Source organism: Pleurodeles waltl, chromosome 9 (assembly GCF_031143425.1).
Source record: "Pleurodeles waltl isolate 20211129_DDA chromosome 9, aPleWal1.hap1.20221129, whole genome shotgun sequence".
In the NCBI taxonomy this organism is placed as follows: Eukaryota; Metazoa; Chordata; class Amphibia; order Caudata; family Salamandridae; genus Pleurodeles; species Pleurodeles waltl.
The window spans coordinates 866,692,570-866,715,121 of record NC_090448.1 but is presented as its reverse complement, the minus strand read 5'-3'; the positions used below and the strand labels follow the sequence as shown (position 1 = coordinate 866,715,121).

The 22,552-nt window shown below is 45.2% G+C and overlaps 1 protein-coding gene across 2 annotated transcripts in view; it reads left to right on the top strand.

Moving 5' to 3' along the window:
* Window positions 1-22,552, top strand: part of PTPN21 (protein tyrosine phosphatase non-receptor type 21) — a 351,990-nt gene that overhangs the window by 131,752 nt on the left and 197,686 nt on the right. For both annotated transcript variants that reach the window (XM_069208139.1, XM_069208138.1), the window contains exon 10: window positions 15,085-15,164. In XM_069208139.1, coding sequence (XP_069064240.1) covers window positions 15,085-15,164 — 80 coding nt within the window. The remainder of the gene's footprint in view (window positions 1-15,084; window positions 15,165-22,552) is intronic.

The following is a 22,552-nucleotide window of genomic DNA, read 5'->3' as shown; positions in this document are numbered from 1 at the left end:
CTTATAATTTCTTATGCATGGAATCTGTTTACTGATACTCACATTCCATTCTCACCCAGCTGCTGGAAAACAATATAACAGTGGAGTTAATGCCCATTTGCATTCTGACCGAGGGGAGGAGTCACTTTGCCTTCTGACTCGAAAGACTTATTCGAAGAAAACCAACTTGCACACATCCAAACCCAGTACTAAATGGCAGGAGTATGCAGAGAATATGAATCTACAGCGCTACATGCCAAGAACAGATGCTTAGAGGATAAGTAACATATTCCTTTGTGTAATTTCAAAGGTGTGAGATAGCCCCGTATAGTATTTTGAATTAAATGATATTAACACAGGCGTTTTTTCATATTTGAAAGGGGTTTTGTAGTAGTTTCACTTTCTCAACTGCCTGCCCAAGTCTCATGATATCCACTCTGGATTGCTGCAACAGGGAGGGATAAAGGGCAGTGACAGTAATACTAGTGCAACCGTGAAAGAACAGGCAGTTAAACTTAGGATGTGTAGTGGGCTCAGTGCTCTCATGCATCCATATAAGTTTCACCTCTCTGATCTGCGCTCCAGACATTAGAAACTGCTCTCATGACCAATTTGTGTTTGAAAAAATACCATTGAATGCCAGCAATACTTGATTCTCAAACAGGTCACAGTCACCTAGGGTAATCAAATAGATACATATCCATCGTTCTCTACCAGGTCTAGTTTCCACCATCGCAGGCCAGGGTAAAGTCACAACGGTCATCTCTTTACATTAAAAGGAACTGCAGTGATGCTTGTTTACTTTCCGTGTACTAAACGTTTTTTGTGGATGGCTACTGTAAGTTTTGACAGTTGTGGACCCAATTTTTTTTGTTTTTTTTTGTTGGTGTTTTGAAATAAAACAACTTTTAAAGTGGGAGTTACTTTTTTGAATGTGGGTCATTATTGTTGTTCCTGTCCCTCACTGCCAGGAAAAGAAAGGCATTACATATCCACTCTAAGTAGTGCAGGCGGTATACTGTCCTTCCTTTGTTGGCCCATCACTTTGTTGGGTCATCTGAGGAAGTATTCCATCAACAGAGCCAACAGGAGGCTCCGTCAAAGGAATACCAAAGATTCTCCAGTCTTTAAATGAAGTAGGTGAAGCAAAGGTTTAGAATACCCTGTCTGCCAAACCCTGAATCAGGTTCTTAGTTTGCCAAGCTATATAATGGTTAGTAAAATTCTAATTTTATTTTTTGCTGTTTTTATTTTTAACGATGGTCTACTTTCTGTTGAGAAAGGTGAAATTTTAAACAGCCAAGAGTGGTATTTGAAGAACTATTTCAATGATTTTTAGGTAAAGTGAAACCCTGCAGTAATTTTCTTTATTTCAATAATTATTTTTCTATTGAACATTGGCTTTAAATTATGATATGGTGACATTCCCTTTTCCCACTTTTTCCCCAGTACGTCAGATTAACTGAAAAGAGTGATAGTTCTTCTTTCCTTCTGAGTTTTGCAGTAACGGCATATGTTTTTCCATCTAGTTCTCACCAAAGAGAATTTTGTGGTTGTGTCTGTAAGCATATTTTTGATTCCAGGTCTTGTGTTTTTGTGGAAAACAATACATTGACTTTTGTCTTGTATCTTTTTAAAAACATTAAAAGCAGATCACCCTACCTATGACATTTTTTCAAAGCTTATCAATCATTTTTTGCATTTGGGATCTGAAACTAACTTTCTGTTTAAAACTTCTGTATTGTCACCGTTTATAGTTATTTTAAAAGTTATGTCTTGTAAGAGGAACAGGTGAAGATTCCAGGTTCTACTGCTTTTCTTTTTATCGACACAACAATTTTATTAGTTTCTTTTTAATTTCCTATTTACTTGGTTATAAAAGTATTCAAAAGTGTAGGCTGAACTATTACTAGTGTGCAGATTTAAGTTGAATACATAGTTTTTTTTTTTTGTAAACAAAGTTTATTGCAATTTCGATCAACCAGTGAGTAGGTAAACATAGTATAAGAGAATATACAGTGACTCTGAGAGCAAGGGCTTTTTTAATCTACACTTCTCTGCACTAATAGCAATCTGATGTTGCAACAACTACCCTACCCCCCCATCCCTCAACTTCCCCAACAGTGCCCCACCCCCCAGTGATGATACTGGTAGCATATCTGAACAGTTGTATTGTATGTAGGTGTGCTATGAAGGAGTCAACCCTCCGCTCACAGTGTGAGAGTATTTACCCCTTCTAGTCCAACCGTATGATCCTGCCCTGGGGTCATCCGTATTGGCACCAATGGATTGGGATTATTGGTAACTTCTCAAAGCATCCAATCATCATTCAATCAGGGGACTGGACCTAATCGGCATTCCTCCTTAAAGGAGTCTAATATCGCATCCCAACCTTGCGCCGCCTCCAGGAGCCACCAACCCCTTCTGGCCTCACTATGTAAAACAGCGCTCTCACACCCAGCCCACCTAGTTAGTTCTCTGGTCCATTGGGGCAGTCTCGGCCCAATTGGATTCTTCCAGGACATCGCTATTTCCCTCTTGGCCAGTACGTAGGCCAAGTCTCGGAACCTGTTGGTTATTTTGTACTTAGCCGTGCGTGGAAACCAGCCAAGCAGACAATGCCCTATTGTGCAAGGGATTTCTCTTCCTATCGCTCTAGCCACCAGTCGGCTCACCTCCGCCCAATACACCTCCGCCGTAGGGCAGCTCCAGAACATATGCCTAAATTCCGCCTTCTCTAGCCCGCACCTCGGGCAATTTACTCCTTCCACTTCAAAGTACCTGCTGATCCGTTCAGGGGTGAGATATGCCCTATGCAGTACATAAAAATTAATCAGCTTAAATCTGGCATTGCGAGTCATTTTGGGGAAGCCCCCCAGAATACGCTCCCAGTCCACATCGGATATAGTTGTGCCCAGGTCTACTTCCCAAGACGATTTGAGCTGAGTCAAAGGTATGGTCCTATCCGCCTGAATCCTGCTGTAGAGATTAGAAACTGCCTTAAAGGTGCCAGAAGAAGTCGCCAAATATGTACAGGTTGTTTGTGTAGTGAGCTCTCCTGTCCATGTCAGCCAGTGTTTCCTGATACTAGCCACTACTGAGCCATACAATAAGAAGTGCCCTCTTTGTAGACCGAATTGTGTCCGAAGGACTTCAAACGGCATCAGTGTCCCCTCCTTAAATAGTGCTCCTACCGTCTGTATCCCGGCCTCCACCCAGGACTGGAGTCCACCCCAGTCACCCCGATGGGGCAAAGCTGTTAGGGACAAGAGGGGTAAGTCAGGGTAGTAAGGGGCCTTTACTTTAAGTTTACGCAATAAGCTCCTCCAACAGCACGCAAGGACTTTAAATTCAAGGGAATCATGCGTCCCATTACCCGGACGCCCCAACAACAGTTCGTATAATCTAGACTCTGGGGGAGTAAACTCCTTTACCCCCAACCCTGTCGCTGCACTGTTGGCTATCCATTGCGCCAACCACTGGAGCTGTGCTGCCAAGTAGTAAGCCTCAAAGTCCGGGACTGCTAGGCCTCCGTCTGTGGACCGCCTCTGAAGTTTGGCCAGAGCCACTCGCTTCTGTCCACCCCCCCAGATAAAGGCTATGACTATGGATTCTAGTTCTGCAAATATGGCCTTAGGAATCCATACTGGCAGGACCGTGAAGTTATATAGGAGGCGAGGCAACACCACCATTTTAAGGATGGCTACCCTCCCCGCTACAGATAGAGGTAAGGTTTGCCAGAAAGCCATGTTGGAACGGAGGGAACGCAATGAGCCTCCAATATTGCTGTCTATTATATCCTGTGGGTCATGGAAAATCTTGACCCCCAAGTATGAGAGGCATCTTGGAACCCACTGGACATTTCCCAACTCTAATGGTGGGGCTACAGTAGTGTTCAAAGGAAACAGGCCGGTCTTGCCCCAATTCACCCGAAGTCCAGAAAGCTCACCAAACTGCGAGAGCAAATGTTGGGTCCGGGGAAGGTCTCTGTGTACATCGTCTAAGAAGATCAACAGATCATCCGCATACAACGCTATTTGATGTCTCTTGCCCCCTGCCACTATGCCGGGACCCCCACCACCACCACCGCGCGCCGCAGCTGCTAATGGCTCCATAGCCAGTGCAAATAGCAGCGGCGATAGGGGACACCCCTGTCTGGTACCCCTCTCAACGACATAAGGTCTGGATATAATCCGTCCTGTCCGTACCCTAGCAGTGGGCTCAGTATACAACAATCTGACCCAGGCAATGTATTCAGGTCCGAAACGAAGGCGGGACATCACTGTATAAAGGAAGGCCCACTCCAAGCTATCAAAGGCCTTTTCTATATCGACTGCGAGCACTCCAGGGGCTGGGCTAGTCGATTTTCGATCGTTCATGACCGCTATAAATCTGCGTATGTTATCCGCTGTGTTGCGCCCCGGGATGAACCCTGCCTGGTCAGTATGTATTAGTGTTGCCATGTGGGGGAGAAGCCTAGAGGCCAGAACCTTGCTGAGGATCTTGTAATCCAGGTTCAGCATGGATAAAGGTCTGTATGCCCCAGCTTCCGCAGGATTTTTCCCAGGTTTAAGCAAGGGCACTATTACCGCCTCCCTCGCTGTTGCCGGTAAAATTCCCCGGTCTCTGGCGGATTGATATAGAATCTCGAGCCTAGGAGCTAACAAATCTATATACGTGGCATAGAATTCGATAGGGAGACCATCTGTCCCCGGAGTCTTTCCCCTCGATAGTTCACTAATGGCCCTCCGAATCTCTGGTTGTGTGATGGCGCCCTCAAGTTGTGTCGCAGCTTCTGGTGGTAGTGTCTGCAACTGCAGTCTAGATACATAACTATCGGTGGAGTTACCGTCGGGACGAAGAGTGCTTTTATATAATCGTTCGTAAAAGGTCATGAGGTGAGAGTTAATTTGCTCCTGCCCGTGAAGGGGATTCCCATACTCCGATATCATTTCCAGGATAGGTGATGTCTTATGCGTTTGCGAAACTACCCAAGCTAACATCCGACCCGCCTTGTCTCTCTCCCCGTGTGCTCGTGTGATATAGTTTTGGTAGTCAAAGCATCAAAGACGCTCCACACAGTCAGCGACCGTTGCTCTAAGCTCGAAGATAGTAGGTTGAAGGAGCGGATTTTCAGGCCTTTTTTTCTCCATCTCTCGCAGCTCACTCTCCGCTTGTTCAGGGTCCCCAATTAGAGTCCTTCGGACCCCCACCGCTCCCGCAATACAGCGCCCACGCACCACCACTTTAAAAGCATCCCATTCAATCAAGGGGTTATTGGATGAAGCCTCGTTATCTACAAAGTAGTGGGTAATATGCTGTCTTAGCTCCTCACGAAAGGGTGCGTCTTCTAGTGACTCAGTTTTCAGTCGCCAGGTGGGGATGCGGGAAGGGGGCGAACCCCAGCGTAACTCTAGTAATAGCGGGTTATGATCAGAGATTGTGCGGGTCAGGTATTCAACATTATGCACCTGAGGGAAAATGTCTGGGGAGCAGAAAAACACATCCAAGCGGACATGGAGCTCATGCCGGGGGGAGAAGAAGGAATAGTCTCTGGTCTCTGGGTGCAGTCGTCTCCAGACATCCACCAGCCCCCAACTCGTCTGCCAGGAGGAGAATAGCCCTGCTACTCTCATCAGAGGGGAATCATGTAACGGAGGGTGGGAGCGATCCCTAGAGGGATCGGCCACACAATTAAAGTCGCCCCCCATCACTAGGGGGAACTGCAAATAGGTGGCTAGGAGGCCCGATAGGCGTGTAAAGAACTCACCCTGGTCCCAGTTCGGGGCATAGACATTGATCAACGCTAGATCTCTTCCCTCCAATCGACCCTGGATTGCTACAAAACGTCCCTCTGGGTCTATGAGCGTGTCTAATAACTGGAATGGAACCCCGGCTCTGATCCAAATCAAGGCGCACCTGGCGAATGCGGAATAAGAGGTATAGTATGCCTGGCCCCTCCACCTTTTCTGCAGTGCTAGCCCTTCAGCCTGGGTTAAATGTGTTTCTTGGAGCAACGCAATCTGAATCCCCCTCCGCTGTAAATGTGAGAATACCTTATATCTCTTAGACATTGTGTGCATGCCCCGTACATTCCATGAGAGAAATTTATAAGTGCCTAACGACGCCATAACTGTGTTTCAATCCCCGTCTGTGACATACCCCATGCAGGGCTAGCATATACCACGAAGATCCCTACTTTCACATTATATAACATCAGCAGACCAGTGTTAAACATCCACCACTCATCACTCCCCCTAAACAAGCCCCAACAATTAACATCCCAACTCCCCTTCCCCAGGACAAAAGTTTGAACGGCTCTCATCCAAACTTCAAGAAATGTCAACTAGATTATCAAAAGTGGGGTAACTCCTGGATCACAAAAGGAGTGGGCCATCGCTCTAATCCCCACTACCGGATTGCAAGATATAGTAGTACTTGTGGACCCCGGACTCATCCAACTGGCGGGTACGACCGCCATAGTGACAGCTAATACGCCCATCTCACCGGCCTCCACGGTGTCTGCCAGGGGGGGCTCTCATTACCAGGACAACTGGCGCAAGTGTAGTTCGATGGGAGGATTCTCATATGATACAGTCAGAAGTGCCCGGTGTTATGGCCGGGCCCGATCTGTCGGATATTTGGGAAGTCTCGGATTCATGGTCCGAATCAGATGGTTCACAGTCCGCAGCAGTCTGTACTTGGGATCCGCGATCAGAGCCGCTCAATGAAGCTGCTGCCTCCATGGCTTTTTGCCTCTCAGTTTGCATCTCCACAGGTGAGGGACTATTTACTATACGGGCCGTGTTGCGTTTTGCCCTTCTCCTCCGTCCATGTTCAGGGCCCTGTGCCGGAGGACCATTCCCCTCATGTGGAAGCAGATCAAGCCATTGCCATACCTCCTCCTCCGCCGTAGTGAAAAACTGTGTACTGTCTTTGGTCACTACTCTAAGCTTCGCCGGGAACAGCATGCCATATTGTAGACCCAATTGGCGCAGTTTCTGTTTTGCAGCTCTGAAGGTGGCCCGTTTTTTCTGTACTTCCCGGGAGAAGTCTGGGAAGATACGAACCCGTGTGATTGTCCATTGTGCGGTCCCCTTTGGTCCTGTTTTGATGCAACAGGTAGTCCCTATCTCGGTAATGAAGAAGCCTGGCTATTATAGGTTGCGTGGGGGCTCCCGGAGGGGGAGGACGCGACGGAACTCTATGTGCCCTCTCAATCGCAAAAAAAGGAGAAAGTCCGTCGCCCGCTAAGTCCTCTCGGAGCCACCGCTTGAGGAATTCCGCCAGGCCAGTTTGTGGAACACTTTCAGGCATACCAATCACTCGTATGTTATTGCGTCGCAATCTATTTTCCGCGTCTTCGGCCCTTAATTCCAGGGCCCTGATCCTGGTCTCCAGCTGCTGTGTAGACTTAGTGGCATCCTTGACCTCCGGAAGAAGCTCTTTAAGTTGTCTGTCGGTGGTGGACACCTTTTCTGCCAGGCGGCGGTGATCATCTCGCAGTACTGTGAGATCCGTGGCCAAAGCATCGATTTTCCCCTCCAGTGCTACACGGGAAGCCGTTATAGCTTGTAGGACACCTTGAAGTGTGGATCGTCACGACCCTCTCCTGAAGCGCCATTCCTGGGTTCAGACGGGTCTGCCTGTGCCTCAGCTGAGGACCCACCTTTTTGTTCTATGTCCCTCCGGCGACCGACTTTACCCATTTTCTGGGGTATGGCTCCAACTCCGTCTGGTCGGTGGGCTCTGGACATCTACTCTCCCACCACTGCGTTGTATACTGCACTGCCAGAAGGATCGCCGACCTTTTTATTAGAGAGTTGCTGTTTCTGGCGCTCGGTACACGTGGAAGAGGTTTATCGCCTTCCAGTGCCAGCTGCCCTCCGCACTCTAGGCCGCTAAGAACCTCTGGGGGACACCACACGCCAGGTAGACAGGACACTCTCTCTCCTCCCAGTCAGGGTGTGGACCTGTCGAGCCAAGCAGCCTCACCGTTCGTGAAGGGCGCCTTCAAGCATGCATGACTCCCATCCAGTGTCTGGGGGCCCCCTGCACTCTCCTGTATGTAGCACTGCTCACCTAGGGGGACCTCTGTAGAGGGGGGCCGTTTGCACCGTGCCCCAGTGCAGGCCAGGTTCGCCCCCTCAAGTCGCCGACTTCGCCCTACTCGTTCCAGCTCACCTCCGGCGGTCCATGGAGTCGAGCCTCCCCAGAAGTACCCCCCGGCGTTGCCGTGCAGACTGCGATCAGACGTCCTCAGAGGGGAGCTCCCAAAGGAGCTCTGGGGGAACCCCGGAATTATCGCCTCTCACCGTGATCCACTCGGTCCTTCCCTCGGGTGTCAGTCGCCATGTTGTGTGTGCTCCGCGGTCCTTATCCAAGCACAGACTCAGTGCTGGGCCCCCCTGTTCGGCGGCGTGGGTCCCCAGAGGGAACCACCAGGTCCCCTTGTACTTCCTGTCTCCCAGAGGGGTGAGCGGGAAAGGATCAGGGAGTAGCTTTAGTGGATCGTCTGCCGCTGGGTACGCCGTTCAGATCGCGGGCGCCATCTTTATTTTTTTTTTATTTATTTTTTCGCGGCACTCCGTCGGCCGCCAATTCGGCCCCGAAACTCTCTTCCTTCCGGGATCGGGCCCCTCAAAATGAGCCTCGGGACCCCTACGCACATCCAGCCAGGCAAATGGGCGGGTTGGGGGTCCACTGCCTTTCAGGCTGGACCGGAGTGGGGATCTCTGGCAGGAGCCTCACGGAGAGGCTTCCTCTGCCATCGCCGTCAGGCCACGCCCCCTTAAGTTGAATACATAGTTATCAACAAGTAAATTGTCTGCTTTGGATAAGGTATTGTGTAGAATTGAGCACTGTATTGTTTAAACTGTATGGCTGAAAGTCAAATGCTGCAAATACCATTACCTTGTTTTATGAGCCCAGTGTGTGCAGTCTGTTTGTCCTCTTGCTGCAGATGCACTACCACAATCTAGGACTTGATTAGGGGCTAAATTAAATTCTGATGGATACTTCCACCTGCAGATTACTCACCTGTAGAATTAGCCCAGATGTCAGTCTGGATCCAGAAGCTTTAAAAGCTCTCATGTTGCCAGTAGGTGCGCTGGCTTTGTCTTGGTGCCAGAAGTGGCTTCATATGATGTCACCAAAGCTACAAAGGGCTCATCCTGTTGCAGTGACGTCAGATTCTTTTTTTGTGTGTCTTCAGTGCAGATCTAGAGCTCACTTCCTCACAAAAAACCTTATTGGTGCGTAATTCTTGGACCTGCTATTCCTTCACCCAATTGACTCAGAAAGCCATGAAGGAGCGTTAGGCCAAGCTCTTCATGGCCAGGATCTACAATTACAGAAGAAAACTTCATTCAAGATCGCCTGCTTTCCACTCTTAGGAAACCAAGAAGAATTAACTCTTGAAGAGGCAACATCAAGGCAGTTAGAGTCTTCTACATGATTGCTGTCCTCTAAGTGGAAGGGGTCAAAATAGGGCCTACTTACCCTGGTCCTGGTGGCTCAGTGACCTGCACCTTAGTGAGAACCAGTCTTGGAGCCAACGGTGATGCCTGTCTTTCTGACTCTACTGTGCTGGTGCCCTTACAATCGGATCCTTCTGCTCTGGCTTCGTAGGTGCCAGAGTTCCCTTTGCTATGCAGGGATCCAGCGTTAGTCTTAAATGAAGTGCTTTAATTACTCACTAGTGCTTCAAACCCTTCAGGAGAACCTTCTCAAATTGGACTTCCCAAGTTCATGCCTATGGCTCTGTATGCCACAGGTCTAGTAGCTCCAATTTCATCCTCAGTATTTATTCTGGAAGCTAGCTTCTCTATTCTGCCATCAACGTCCTGGCCGACGCTGCCACAGAAGTCACTGACCCCTGCTTCCTGCCTTCACCGGTACTGTACTAGGAGCAGTTGGCACTGCCTTCACCCCCTACAGAGCCCCAGCCACAACATAGATCAAAGGCTGATTGATGAGGAGAACTACAGGCAACACATCCATGATACCTTTGGCTTGGATTCTGGCTCTTATAACCTGTACCTATATATTGAGGTGGCTGAATACCCTTATGAAATACCTAGGTTGTCAACAGACAGTGACCTAGATACTTCAAGTATAGACATAGAGTTTCCTGCTGGGCCCCCAACTCCTGAAATCATGTCACTTCATTTGGTAGATAAAAAGGTTACTGGGGTTATTAGTTTGCAACTTTATACAGTAGATGATAAAACGAATGCCCTCACTGAGGTTCTTCTCCTTGCCCACTTGGAACCTTGATTGCCTTTATATGATGCTTTACTGGACTCTCTACTAGCAACATGGTAGAAACCATCATATGCTCTGGCAGTCAGCTATCTAGTTACCAGACATTACTGTCTCACTCCTAAGAATCCTTTCTTCCTTTCTTCCCACCCCACCCCACACCAGAGAGCCTAGTGACCCAAGCGTCACATTCCATGGGGCATTTACAAGGCATGTTCCCCATTACTTCATTGGGCAGAGAATAAAAGAGACTGGAAGCACGAGGAAGAAGATTTTCATCGGTAGGCAGAAGACCAACTGCCTCCTGATATGCAATGTCCATGCTCTGTGGGACCACTTCCATGAAGTTATTAATGATGGTCAGACTACTGCCAGGCATGTCATAAAGCCAGGGCTCTGTCAAATGCCATGCCTTGCTCAGAACCTCAAAGTTCTCAACAGATATGCAACCAACTTAATAGGCCTCCATTTCAGTGGTACAAGTTTATTTGTCGAAAATGCAGATACGTTCCTGAAGAGATTTATGGCCAGCAAGGCCACTGCTTGCTCCTTAGGTACCCAGAAAGTGCAACCCCTACAGGATTACAGACACACTTATCACATTTGAGGATTCTCCAGGGGTTTCCTTTTTTCATTAGAGGCAATCCTACCAGCTGCAGGCACAAATGCCCCAAAATGCAGTGGTCTGCCCAGGAAAGCAGTCCTATTTCTGTCATTAACACACTTGACGCATGTGGGAGGGTGCTTATCCTCCTTTCTGCTCACCTGGAAAGCCATTACTTTGGACCAGTGAGTTCTTCAAATTGTTCAGAGGTTAGACCCTTCCCTTTCTTCAGACACCTGTCTGCTCCCCCCACCCCACCTTCTGTCTTCCTCTGGAACACCTGGCCATTCTTCAGAGAGAAGTGGCAGTTCTTTTACATAATGGAGCAGTGAGCCTAGTGTCGGCAAAGGAAAGAAAGCCAAGGTTGCTACTTCTGCTATTTCCTCGTGTCGAAGAAGGACGGAGGACAGTGCCCATTCCTGGAAAAACGCTGACACATGCACAGGTTTTGCTGATGTTGGAAGCTGAAGGCTGGATGGTGTCACTGGACTTGCAGGATGTATTCTTCCACTTCCCATACTTAGATGACTGACTTATCAGAGCCAGATTGTTGGGGTGGTTTTGAGAGCCATTTGCAGTCGACCGCATCTGCCCTGGTCAACTTGGGTTTTTGATTAACAAGCCCAAATCTTATCTGTGGCCCTCACAGTGACTCCTATTCATAGGGCCAGTACAGGACACCTCCCTTCTCCATGCCTTTCTTCCACCCTAAATGATTACGTATATTCAAGAGATGGTCTGGTCCTTCCAACGAGCACCTGAGTTCCAGCCCTGAAGGTCCGTAGATTCCTATATCTGCTCACTTCCTGTATTTTGCTGGTCATGTATGCATGTTGGCACAGTGGTGCCTTCACAGGCATTCACTACAGTATGGAGATCTACAGTTGGAGTCAATTGTGATTTTCCCCAGCAGTGCAGTGCAGCAGAAGTGGTATGGTGGTAATGAGGCGATCCTGACCTATGGGATGCCCTTCATGCCCCCTCCAACCATGGCTTTGGTAGTGATGACTGCCTCCACTTACAGGAAACCGGGTGTTATTGCTTCAATAGAAAATACTTAAAATGTTTCCAGTCACACATTCAAACATTTACCTAATCAAATCATTGGGCAGCTCTGATTGAAATGCAACCAGAGGTATTTAGATCCTTGAACATTATCTGTTCTCTATATCTTTACTTTCAGTTTTTTATCAATTGAAATATATTTTCTCCAAACCTTCCCTTCTCTTCAGTCACTGTTCTCCATGTTTAATCTCAACCCGCATTCTAAACTGTTGATTCAGTAGGACACTATGGAGAAGCCAATTGGCCAAACCTTGCAGATTATGCCCTGGTGTAAATCCATTTAATTAAAGAAGAACACATTCCTGCAAATTTGAGCTTTCTGTAATGGCATCTTTCCCATTAACAAATAATTTTGTTCCCCAGAAGATACATTTATGTTTTCTATGATGAACAATTAAAACAATATTAAGGTACTGCACAAATACTTAATGTTTAACTATTAATTGATAAGCTATAGTTCCACAGCACACAGTCAGACAGTTGTGTGCTTTATAGTGTCTTTTGTTAGTACAGGCTATACATTTTGAAGCACTTCCTTTACAGACAGGAGTTTAATTTGGTTTTGTGGATATGTGCGGCCACAAGTGAGTATGTCAATTTTAAAGATTTGTAACTGTTTTGGTTGGTGAGGCTGGAGAGCTGAACCAAATTACTTACCTAGTTTCTAAGTTGGGCTTGGTGTAGCTTGTCAACTAATGTGTAAGTATAGTAAGTGGCTAACAGCACTACGAACTGATGGGTCCTGTAATGTCTAGTTCATTATATTTCCTCGCTAGGTTTGTGTATGTTAAGGATTGTGTTTCAGTATGTGAGGTTATAAGGTGGCATGTAGTTAACTCCTTAGTCTTCTTTACTCTCAAAAATATGTGCCTCATGTCTGGATTTGCCATTAAGCAAAATCTGGACAGATCACAGACTTATTTTGTATTCATGTCCCCTTATTATGCCCAGACACAATCTAGTGCATGGGTAATGCATTATCTCCACACACTACTTAACATTTGCTCTCCTAGATCCAGTTTTCTTCTGTCTGATCCCCTCCTCTTGGTTTAACCTATTCCTGCCACTCCTCTCTCCTTTGAGAAGAGTAGTTTTGGTTAAAGACCCTTTTGTTGCACTTGCTATGAGCATGTCCACCATACAGATTGTGGTGTCCACCATGGGAAGCTAGTTTCTTCAGTTTGAAGAGCTAAGTTTTGCCAAAATTCAAGGCAATGATGTTAGCTTTCTGCATCAACCAATTGAATGGAGGATTTCTGACGCAAATATGTAATTAAATGTAAGTGGCTGGCATCAGTACTTAATTGTCTGTATGGACCCCTGTGGAAACATCAATTTTGTCCTTCAATCTTTTATAATTGATGGAATCCTGCAATCCCTGTATAAACGATTGTCTCTAATTTCCATTTCCTTATTACATGCAGGTTATGACGCGCCTAGTCATCTGTAATAAAAAATATATATATATGTAGCCTGAACTATAACAACTTGGAACAGTTGAGTTCTAACTTCACTTTGCCTGCTACCAGAGCCAGTACCCGAAGGGAAAGGCAAGGTGTGGAGCACAATTAAAAGCTATAGTTAAAACAAAACGAAAACGAAAACGAAGCTTGAACTTTTCTTCTGCTCTGTTTTTTTTCTACATGAGCAGTAATGGGCAGAAAGGAGATATTTAGGGCAACATGTTTTATTTTTTGCATACTAGAAAATGATACAAAAGATATAATCCCTCTGCATGGTCTACACATTCTGAACTACAGCATGTGTTTTTTTATCTCACTTATATTTAACTGATTAAAATATATTTTTGCAGCAAATATCCAACTCCTTTTCGGTGTGTTTAATTTTGCACTAGAGATTATATCTAAAATACTTCTTCATGTTTGCAAACATCCTTTCTTTCATATGAAAGATGAAACTTTATCTGAAATATCGCACATAGAAGTCTTATACAATGCAATTATTTTTCTCTTTAATAGGCCATTCAAATAAAGGAGATGTGTTTCGTATTATGTGCAGGAATTGTGACGTTGCCTTTTTTTTTTTTTTTTTTTTTTTTGCATCTGTGGCCGCGCAACTCTTGTATTAATACCTAGTTAGCTGTTTGTCATTCCTAAAAGATCCATCATGGGTGCGTTGTGGGACCACCAGTGGAGCAAAATGCATGAAAAATTATGATAATAAACCCATCTGTACAAGTAATTTTCAAATCCCTGTTGCATTCACAGCCATTACATTAAAGGGCTTTGAACGATTACCTGTGCAATAAGTTTTGGGGCAATAAGATTTGTGTGGAGATATCCAAAAGAAGGCGAGAATTTGATTTATCTCTTAAGGACGGCTCTGTTTCGCCTGGAACAAGTTTGTCAAAATTGTGTAGTTATGCGTTTTTGTGCAATAAATTACAGGGATAGAACTAATACTAAATTGTTTCAGTGATGTAGTAGGATGAAATAAATACTACAAACCTATCCTTTATAATGTGCAATGCAGGATATTCTTTATAATCTAGATACCACAGAGCCACTGACTTTTATCAAGGGATTACACTCGATGACCAAAGCACAGGCATATAGCTCCCTCGTCTCAAGCCAGTGTCATTACATAAATGCTTTGGTCAGTCATAAGATATATCATTAAAATTATATACAACAATTACTGACGCTTCACCATGGCCTCCTATTTCCTTTAGTTGTTTTCTTAGAGGTATTCAATGTATGTCCATGAGGGCTGGAACCATCGCAGATTTTCTGGATAACCACTGGCTATACATGATCCATTTAAACTTTCTGTATGTAAGTTTGTCTTAAATGGGTTTTAAAAAGATATGGAATGGATCCAGCCCTCCTGGACTTACGTTGGACACCCCAGTTCTAGATCAGCAAACCAAAGCTATTGTTGTCTTTTTTATAATAGAAGAAAACATTCCCCGTGGTCAGCTGGACTTTTCCTTCCCCCACCACAGTCCTTTATTAAAGTTTCTTCTTGCATGCAAGGCACAGCTCCACAGATTTAGAAACCTGTCATGGAGTACTAATCAACAGATATGGTTTAACGCAAAATAGTGAGACTAATCGTGGTACTTTTTTAAGCAACTATTTGCTCACCAACGCCCATCTGTTTATTTTCTTTTTATTCATGAAGTAATGTAAGCTGTCGTTTTTGTTTTTTAGGATGACATGGAGACTGCCAAGTACGTGTGGAGGATGTGTGTTGCCAGGCATAAATTTTATAGACTCAACAAGTGCAACCTGTAAGTTTTAAAGTGAATGAAATTGCAGAATGTAAACTAAATTTCTTTCTTCTCAGCTGCACAGTATTTTAATCTGTTTGTTGGCAACCTGCTTAATTCACTTCTAGCTTTTACCACACATTACTTTTTTCTTTTTACACACCAAATGCCATTCCTTTTATTGGTTGGCCACCTGGTCAACTTCCCACAGGTCCTTTCAGTTCCCATATCTAGTCACCTCTCTTCAGTCACAGAGTTGGTGATGCAGTGCAACCAGAGTACAGGACACTCTTAGCTCAAGGGTTAGTGGTACACCTAAAAATACTTAATAAAACTGGTAGTCTGGGGTGTAGGAGGGGGAGGGGTATTGGACACCATCAGCAGTATTTTCTCCATGTTAATGTTTTAATGTTCTGTAAAATATATGCTTCGATTTTAGACAACTCCTTATACGTCTTTCAAGGAGGTATTTCGCAAAGAGAGCCGTATGCCATCAGTGTAAAATATAGATGCCATACCTTTGTGAAAATTGAAGAAATTGAGGAGAATTTATAACAGCTTGCCCAGGTGATCTCAGCAAAGAACAATATCCAGTTTTTGTGTCTTAAAAGTAAATCATACAGTTCCTTGTTATTAAAAAGATTTAATGTTGCACTTTTTAAATTAGTACAGGGTATGATGTGGAACAAAAAAGAAGGTGAAGTGGAGCGAGAAAGAAGAATGTAAAATGTGACAGAGGAAAAGAAATAAACTGCAAAAGAAGGCTAAATGAAGCAGGGGAGAGAGTGGCTAGAAAGAATCTCCAGAAAAGGGACAGAGCCTTTGAGAGGAAGAGAAATATGCAGCAAATCAGGAAAAATGCATGAAGTGCATAAGGATAGGTAGGAGCAGGGGATGAATTGCAGAAAATAATCACAAGTAAGTCTAATGGGAGACATGAGGGTGGGCAGCAGCAAGTGAATATTAAAATTGAGTGTTGTGTTAGAAACGAGGTAAAGAGCAGCATATGAAAGTGCTGCAGAAGAGAAAGTGATAAAGTGAAGTAGGAAAGATGGTATGGCATTCAGCTGAAGAGAAACAGTGAAGTTCAGCAGAATGTGATGAGAATGCATCAGAAGAAGGAGAGAAGGGGATGTTTTGCAGCCGAAGAAAGGTACTTAAGTGCAGGGGCATAAGATGCAACTGGCAGTTGGTCTTAGAGTTAAACAATTGTTATTGAAATACGCAATGGGCTGCAGATCACTAATTCAGAATCATGGCCAGTCTGACAGCCTTCCACCCTGATGTGGCAAGTAAATTGCGTACCAGTAAGTTGGTAAGGTAGCTTACAGCATGGAGTTCACAATAATTTAAAGAAGTGTAATGTGAGTTGTTTGTGTGCAGTGGGAGTTGTTTGCTTAGCCATCACATATGTATGTGTGTGTATAACTTTATATCTATATCTATCTATCTATCTATCTATCTATCTATCTATCTATCTATCTATCTATCTATCTATATATATATATATGTTCGACGGCATGTGTAGCTGCAGATACACATTCTGTGCATTAGTCCGCCATCTAGTGTTGGGCTCGGAGTGTTGCAAGTTGTTTTTCTTCGAATAAGTCTTTTTTTTTTTTTTTTGAGTCACGGGATCGAGTGACTCCTCCTCTTCGGTTCCACTGAGCATGGGCATCGACTCCATTGTTAGATCGTTTTCTTTCCGCCGTTGGGTTCAGACGTGTTTCCTCTCACTCCGAGATTTCGATTCGGAAAACTTAGCAAAACTATATGTTCGATGGCATATGTTGCTGCAGATACACATGTTTGGCACAGTCCGCTGCCTGGTGTTGGGCTCGGAGTATTACAAGTTGTTTTTCTTCGAAGAAGTCTTTTTGGTCACGGGACCGAAGGACTCCTCCCTCTTTGGCTCCATTGCGCATGGGCGTCGACTCCATCTTAGATTGTTTTTTTCCGCTGTCGGGTTCGGACGTATTCCTTTTCGCTCCGTGTTTCGGTTCGGAAAGTTAGTCAGAATCTCGGAAGAAAGCGTCGGTATTGTTCCGTTCGGTATCGGGATAGTTAGGTACATCGACACCGATCATCGGAAGACTTTGGGGCAGTTTCGATCCCCCATCGGGGCCTGGTCGGCCCGACCGCGTGCGACATCGAAGCCGATGGAACGGACCCCGTTTCGTTTCTGCCCAAAATGTCACAGTAAGTATCCTTATACAGATCAGCACTTGGTCTGTAACTTGTGCTTGTCCCCCGAGCACAAGGAGGATACCTGTGAAGCCTGTCGAGCCTTCTGGTCCAGAAAAACACTCCGGGACCGAAGAGCCAGGCGTCACCAAATGGCGTCCACGTCGACAAAACAACGTTTCGACGACGAAGAGGAAACATTCTCGGTTCCGGAATCAGAATCCGGAGACTCCGACGTCGAACAACAGCAACAAACTGTGAGTAAGACGTCGAAAAGTAAATCCATCGACAAACCGAAAGCCCAGGGGACGCCACTGCCAACAGGCCATGGCTCGACCCATAAATCAGGCGACCCGTCGAAGACACCCGACTCCGGTCGAGGGACCGCCATGGAGCAACCTCGGAGCCGAGAAAGCGGCTCCGAGAGACAAAAACAAGATACCGGCACCGAAAAACATCGGCACCGAGAATCCATGCCGAAAGGAACAAAAATTCTGTCGGTGCCGAAACCGAAAAAAGATTCTCTCTCGGCGCCGAAAAATACCACACCTTCATCCTACTCAGAGGAACAAGGACTAAGTGGCCAAATGCACAAATTTGGACAAGAGCTCCAAAGTGTAGAATCGGACTACACACAAAAGAGACTGTGCATCCAGCAAGATACAGGGAAGATATCAACCCTTCCCCCAATCATGAGGAAAAGAAGGATCGGACTTCCAAAGGATGACACACAACCACAAGCCAAAGTGGTTAAAAAAGTCACGCCTCCGCCCTCTCCTCCACAGGCATCGCCGGCACAAACACCGCCACAAATGCACTCACCAGCGCAAACTACCATAAGTCATGACGATCAGGATCAAGACGCTTGGGACCTGTATGACACCCCAGTGCCGGACAATGATCCCGAGTCATACCCCACAAAGCCGTCACCGCCAGAGGACAGTACCTCATACTCGCAACTGGTGGCTAGGGCTGCAGACTTCCACAATGTCCAACTGCATTCCGATCCTATAGAGGATGATTTCTTATTTAACACCCTCTCGGCTACACATAGCCAATATCAATGTCTCCCAATGCTACCAGGGATGTTACGGCACGCAAAACAAATTTTTGAGGAGCCCGTAAAATCAAGAGCCATCACCCCAAGGGTGGATAAGAAATACAAACCACCACCCACAGACCCAGTGTTTATTACTTCGCAGTTACCACCCGACTCTGTGGTAGTAGGGGCAGCTCGCAAAAGAGCAAATTCACATACATCTGGCGACGCCCCACCTCCGGACAAAGAAAGCCGAAAATTTGACGCGGCAGGGAAAAGAGTGGCGTCACAGGCAGCCAACCAGTGGCGCATCGCAAATTCACAAGCGCTGCTGGCCAGATATGACCGCGCACACTGGGACGAGATGCAACTTCTCGTAGACCATCTTCCCCAGGAATACCAAAAAAGGGCGCAGCAAATAGTGGAAGAGGGACAAACGATCTCAAACAATCAAATCCGCTCTTCACTAGACGCAGCCGATACTGCAGCAAGAACAGTCAACACTGCTGTCACCATAAGGAGACACGCTTGGCTACGCACTTCAGGCTTCAAACCTGAAATCCAGCAGGCTGTCCTTAATATGCCCTTCAACGAGAAACAACTGTTTGGCTCGGAAGTGGATACAGCCATTGAAAAACTTAAAAAGGACACAGACACGGCCAAAGCCATGGGCGCACTCTACTCCCCGCAGAGCAGAGGCTCTTTCAGAAAAACTCCATTTAGAGGGGGGTTTCGTGGCCAACCCACAGACACCACCAGCCAACAATCAAGAACCACACCATATCAGGGTTCCTTCCAAAGGGGTGGTTTCAGGGGATATCGGGGGGGTCAATTCCCAAGGAGTAGGGGAAGATTCCAGACTCCAAAAACACCTCCACCTAAACAGTGACTTTCAAGTCACGCAACCCCTTCACTCAACACCAGTGGGGGGAAGACTAAGCCAATTCTACCAATCTTGGCAACAGATTACAACAGACAATTGGGTATTAGCAATAATCCAACATGGCTATTGCATAGAATTCCACAACTTCCCACCAAACATCCCCCCCAAAAACACGCAAAATGTCACAACATCATTTAGAACTTTTAGGACTAGAAGTTCAAGCACTACTGCAAAAGGATGCAATAGAATTAGTACCAGTACAACAAAAAAACACAGGAGTTTACTCCCTGTACTTTCTAATTCCAAAAAGAGACGAAACATTGAGACCAATATTAGATCTCAGGACACTAAATACCTACATCATATCGGACCATTTTCACATGGTCACACTACAAGACATCATTCCACTGCTCAAACAGCAAGATTACATGACCACATTAGACCTAAAGGATGCGTACTTTCATATACCAATACACCCTTCTCACAGAAAGTACCTACGGTTCGTATTCAAAGGAATACATTACCAATTCAAGGTGTTGCCATTCGGAATAACAACTGCACCAAGAGTGTTCACAAAATGTCTAGCAGTAGTAGCAGCACACATCAGGAGACAACAGATACATGTGTTCCCTTACCTAGACGACTGGCTAATCAAAACCAACACAGTAAAAAAATGCGCAAACGACACCACCTTTGTCATACAAACCCTTCACAAACTGGGGTTTTCCATCAACTACACAAAATCACACCTAGAACCGTGTCAAACACAACAATATCTAGGAGCAACCATCAACACATCAAAAGGAATTGCCACTCCAAGTCCACAAAGAGTGCAGGCATTCCACAAGCTAATAAGTGCTATGTTTCCAAACCAAAAGATACAAGCAAAATTTGCGCTAAAACTTCTAGGCATGATGTCATCATGCATAGCCATTGTCCCAAACGCAAGACTACACATGCGACCCTTACAACAGTGTCTAGCATCACAATGGTCACAGGCACAGGGTCAACTTCAAAATCTGGTGTTGGTAAACCGCCAAACATACCTCTCGCTTCTATGGTGGAACAGCAAAAATTTAAACAAAGGGCGGACATTTCAGGACCCAGTGCCTCAATACGTTATAACAACAGATGCTTCCATGACAGGGTGGGGAGCACACCTCAATCACCACAGCATTCAAGGACAATGGGATATACACGAAACAAAACTTCATATCAATTACCTAGAACTGTTGGCAGTATTTCTAGCGTTAAAAGCCTTCCAACCCATAATAACACACAAATACATTCTTGTCAAAACAGACAACATGACAACAATGTATTATCTAAACAAACAAGGAGGAACACACTCAACACAATTGTGCCTCCTAACACAAAAAATTTGGCAGTGGGCGATTCACAACAACATTCGCCTAATAGCACAATTTATTCCAGGAATACAAAACCAACTAGCAGACAACCTTTCGCGAGACCACCAACAAGTCCACGAATGGGAAATTCACCCCCAAGTTCTGAACAAGTACTTTCAAATTTGGGGAACACCCCAGATAGATTTGTTCGCAACAAGAGAAAACTCAAAATGCCAAAACTTCGCATCCAGGTACCCACACCGCGAATCACAAGGCAATGCTCTATGGATGAATTGGTCAGGGATATTTGCGTACGCTTTTCCCCCTCTCCCTCTCCTTCCATATCTAGTAAACAAGTTGAGTCAAAACCAACTCAAACTCATACTGATAGCACCCACATGGGCAAGACAACCTTGGTATACAACTCTACTAGACCTTTCACTAGTACCGCATGTCAAACTACCCAACAGACCAGATCTGTTAACACAACACAAACAACAGATCAGACATCCAAACCCAGCATCCTTGAATCTGGCAATTTGGCTCCTGAAATCCTAGAATTCGGACACTTGGACCTCACACAAGAATGCATGGAGGTCATAAAACAAGCTAGAAAACCTTCCACTAGACACTGCTATGCATCTAAGTGGAAAAGATTTGTTTACTACTGCCATGCCAATCAAATACAACCAGTACATGCCTCTACTAAAGACATAGTAGGATACTTACTACATTTGCAAAAAGCAAATCTCGCTTTTTCATCTATAAAAATACACCTCGCAGCTATATCTGCTTACCTACAAACTACTCATTCATCGTCTCTATTTAGAATACCAGTTATTAAAGCATTCATGGAAGGGCTAAAAAGAATTATACCACCAAGAACACCACCAGTTCCTTCATGGAACCTTAACATCGTCTTAACAAGACTCATGGGTCCCCCTTTCGAACCCATGCATTCCTGTGAAATGCAATATCTAACCTGGAAGGTCGCATTTCTCATTGCAATCACATCCCTCAGAAGAGTAAGTGAAATACAGGCATTTACCATACAAGAACCATTTATTCAAATACACAACAATAAAATAGTTCTAAGAACAAATCCAAAATTTCTGCCAAAAGTAATCTCACCATTCCATTTAAATCAAACAGTAGAATTGCCAGTGTTCTTCCCACAACCAAATTCTGTGGCTGAAAGGGCACTACATACATTAGACATCAAAAGAGCACTAATGTATTACATTGACAGAACAAAGCTAATCAGGAAAACAAAACAACTGTTCATAGCTTTTCAAAAACCACACATAGGAAATCCAATCTCTAAACAAGGCATTGCTAGATGGATAGTCAGATGCATTCAAACATGCTATCTTAAAGCCAAAAGAGAATTGCCTATTACACCAAAGGCACACTCAACCAGAAAGAAAGGTGCTACAATGGCCTTTCTAGGAAACATTCCTATGAGCGAAATATGTAAGGCTGCAACCTGGTCTACGCCTCATACGTTTACTAAACACTACTGTGTAGACGTACTAAATGCACAACAAGCTACAGTGGGCCAAGCTGTACTAAGAACATTATTCCAAACTACTTCAACTCCTACAGGCTAAACCACCGCTTTTAGGGGAGGTAACTGCTTTATAGTCTATGCCAAACATGTGTATCTGCAGCAACATATGCCATCGAACTGAAAATGTCACTTACCCAGTGTACATCTGTTCGTGGCATTAGTCGCTGCAGATTCACATGTACCCTCCCACCTCCCCGGGAAGCCTGTAGCCGTTTAGAAGTAGATCATAAACCTTAAACATCTGAACATTTGTAAATAATTATTAGAAACTCTTATCATACATACATATTCACTCCATTGCATGGGCACTATTTATACCAAACAACTCCATCCTCACCCTCTGCGGGGAAAACAATCTAAGATGGAGTCGACGCCCATGCGCAA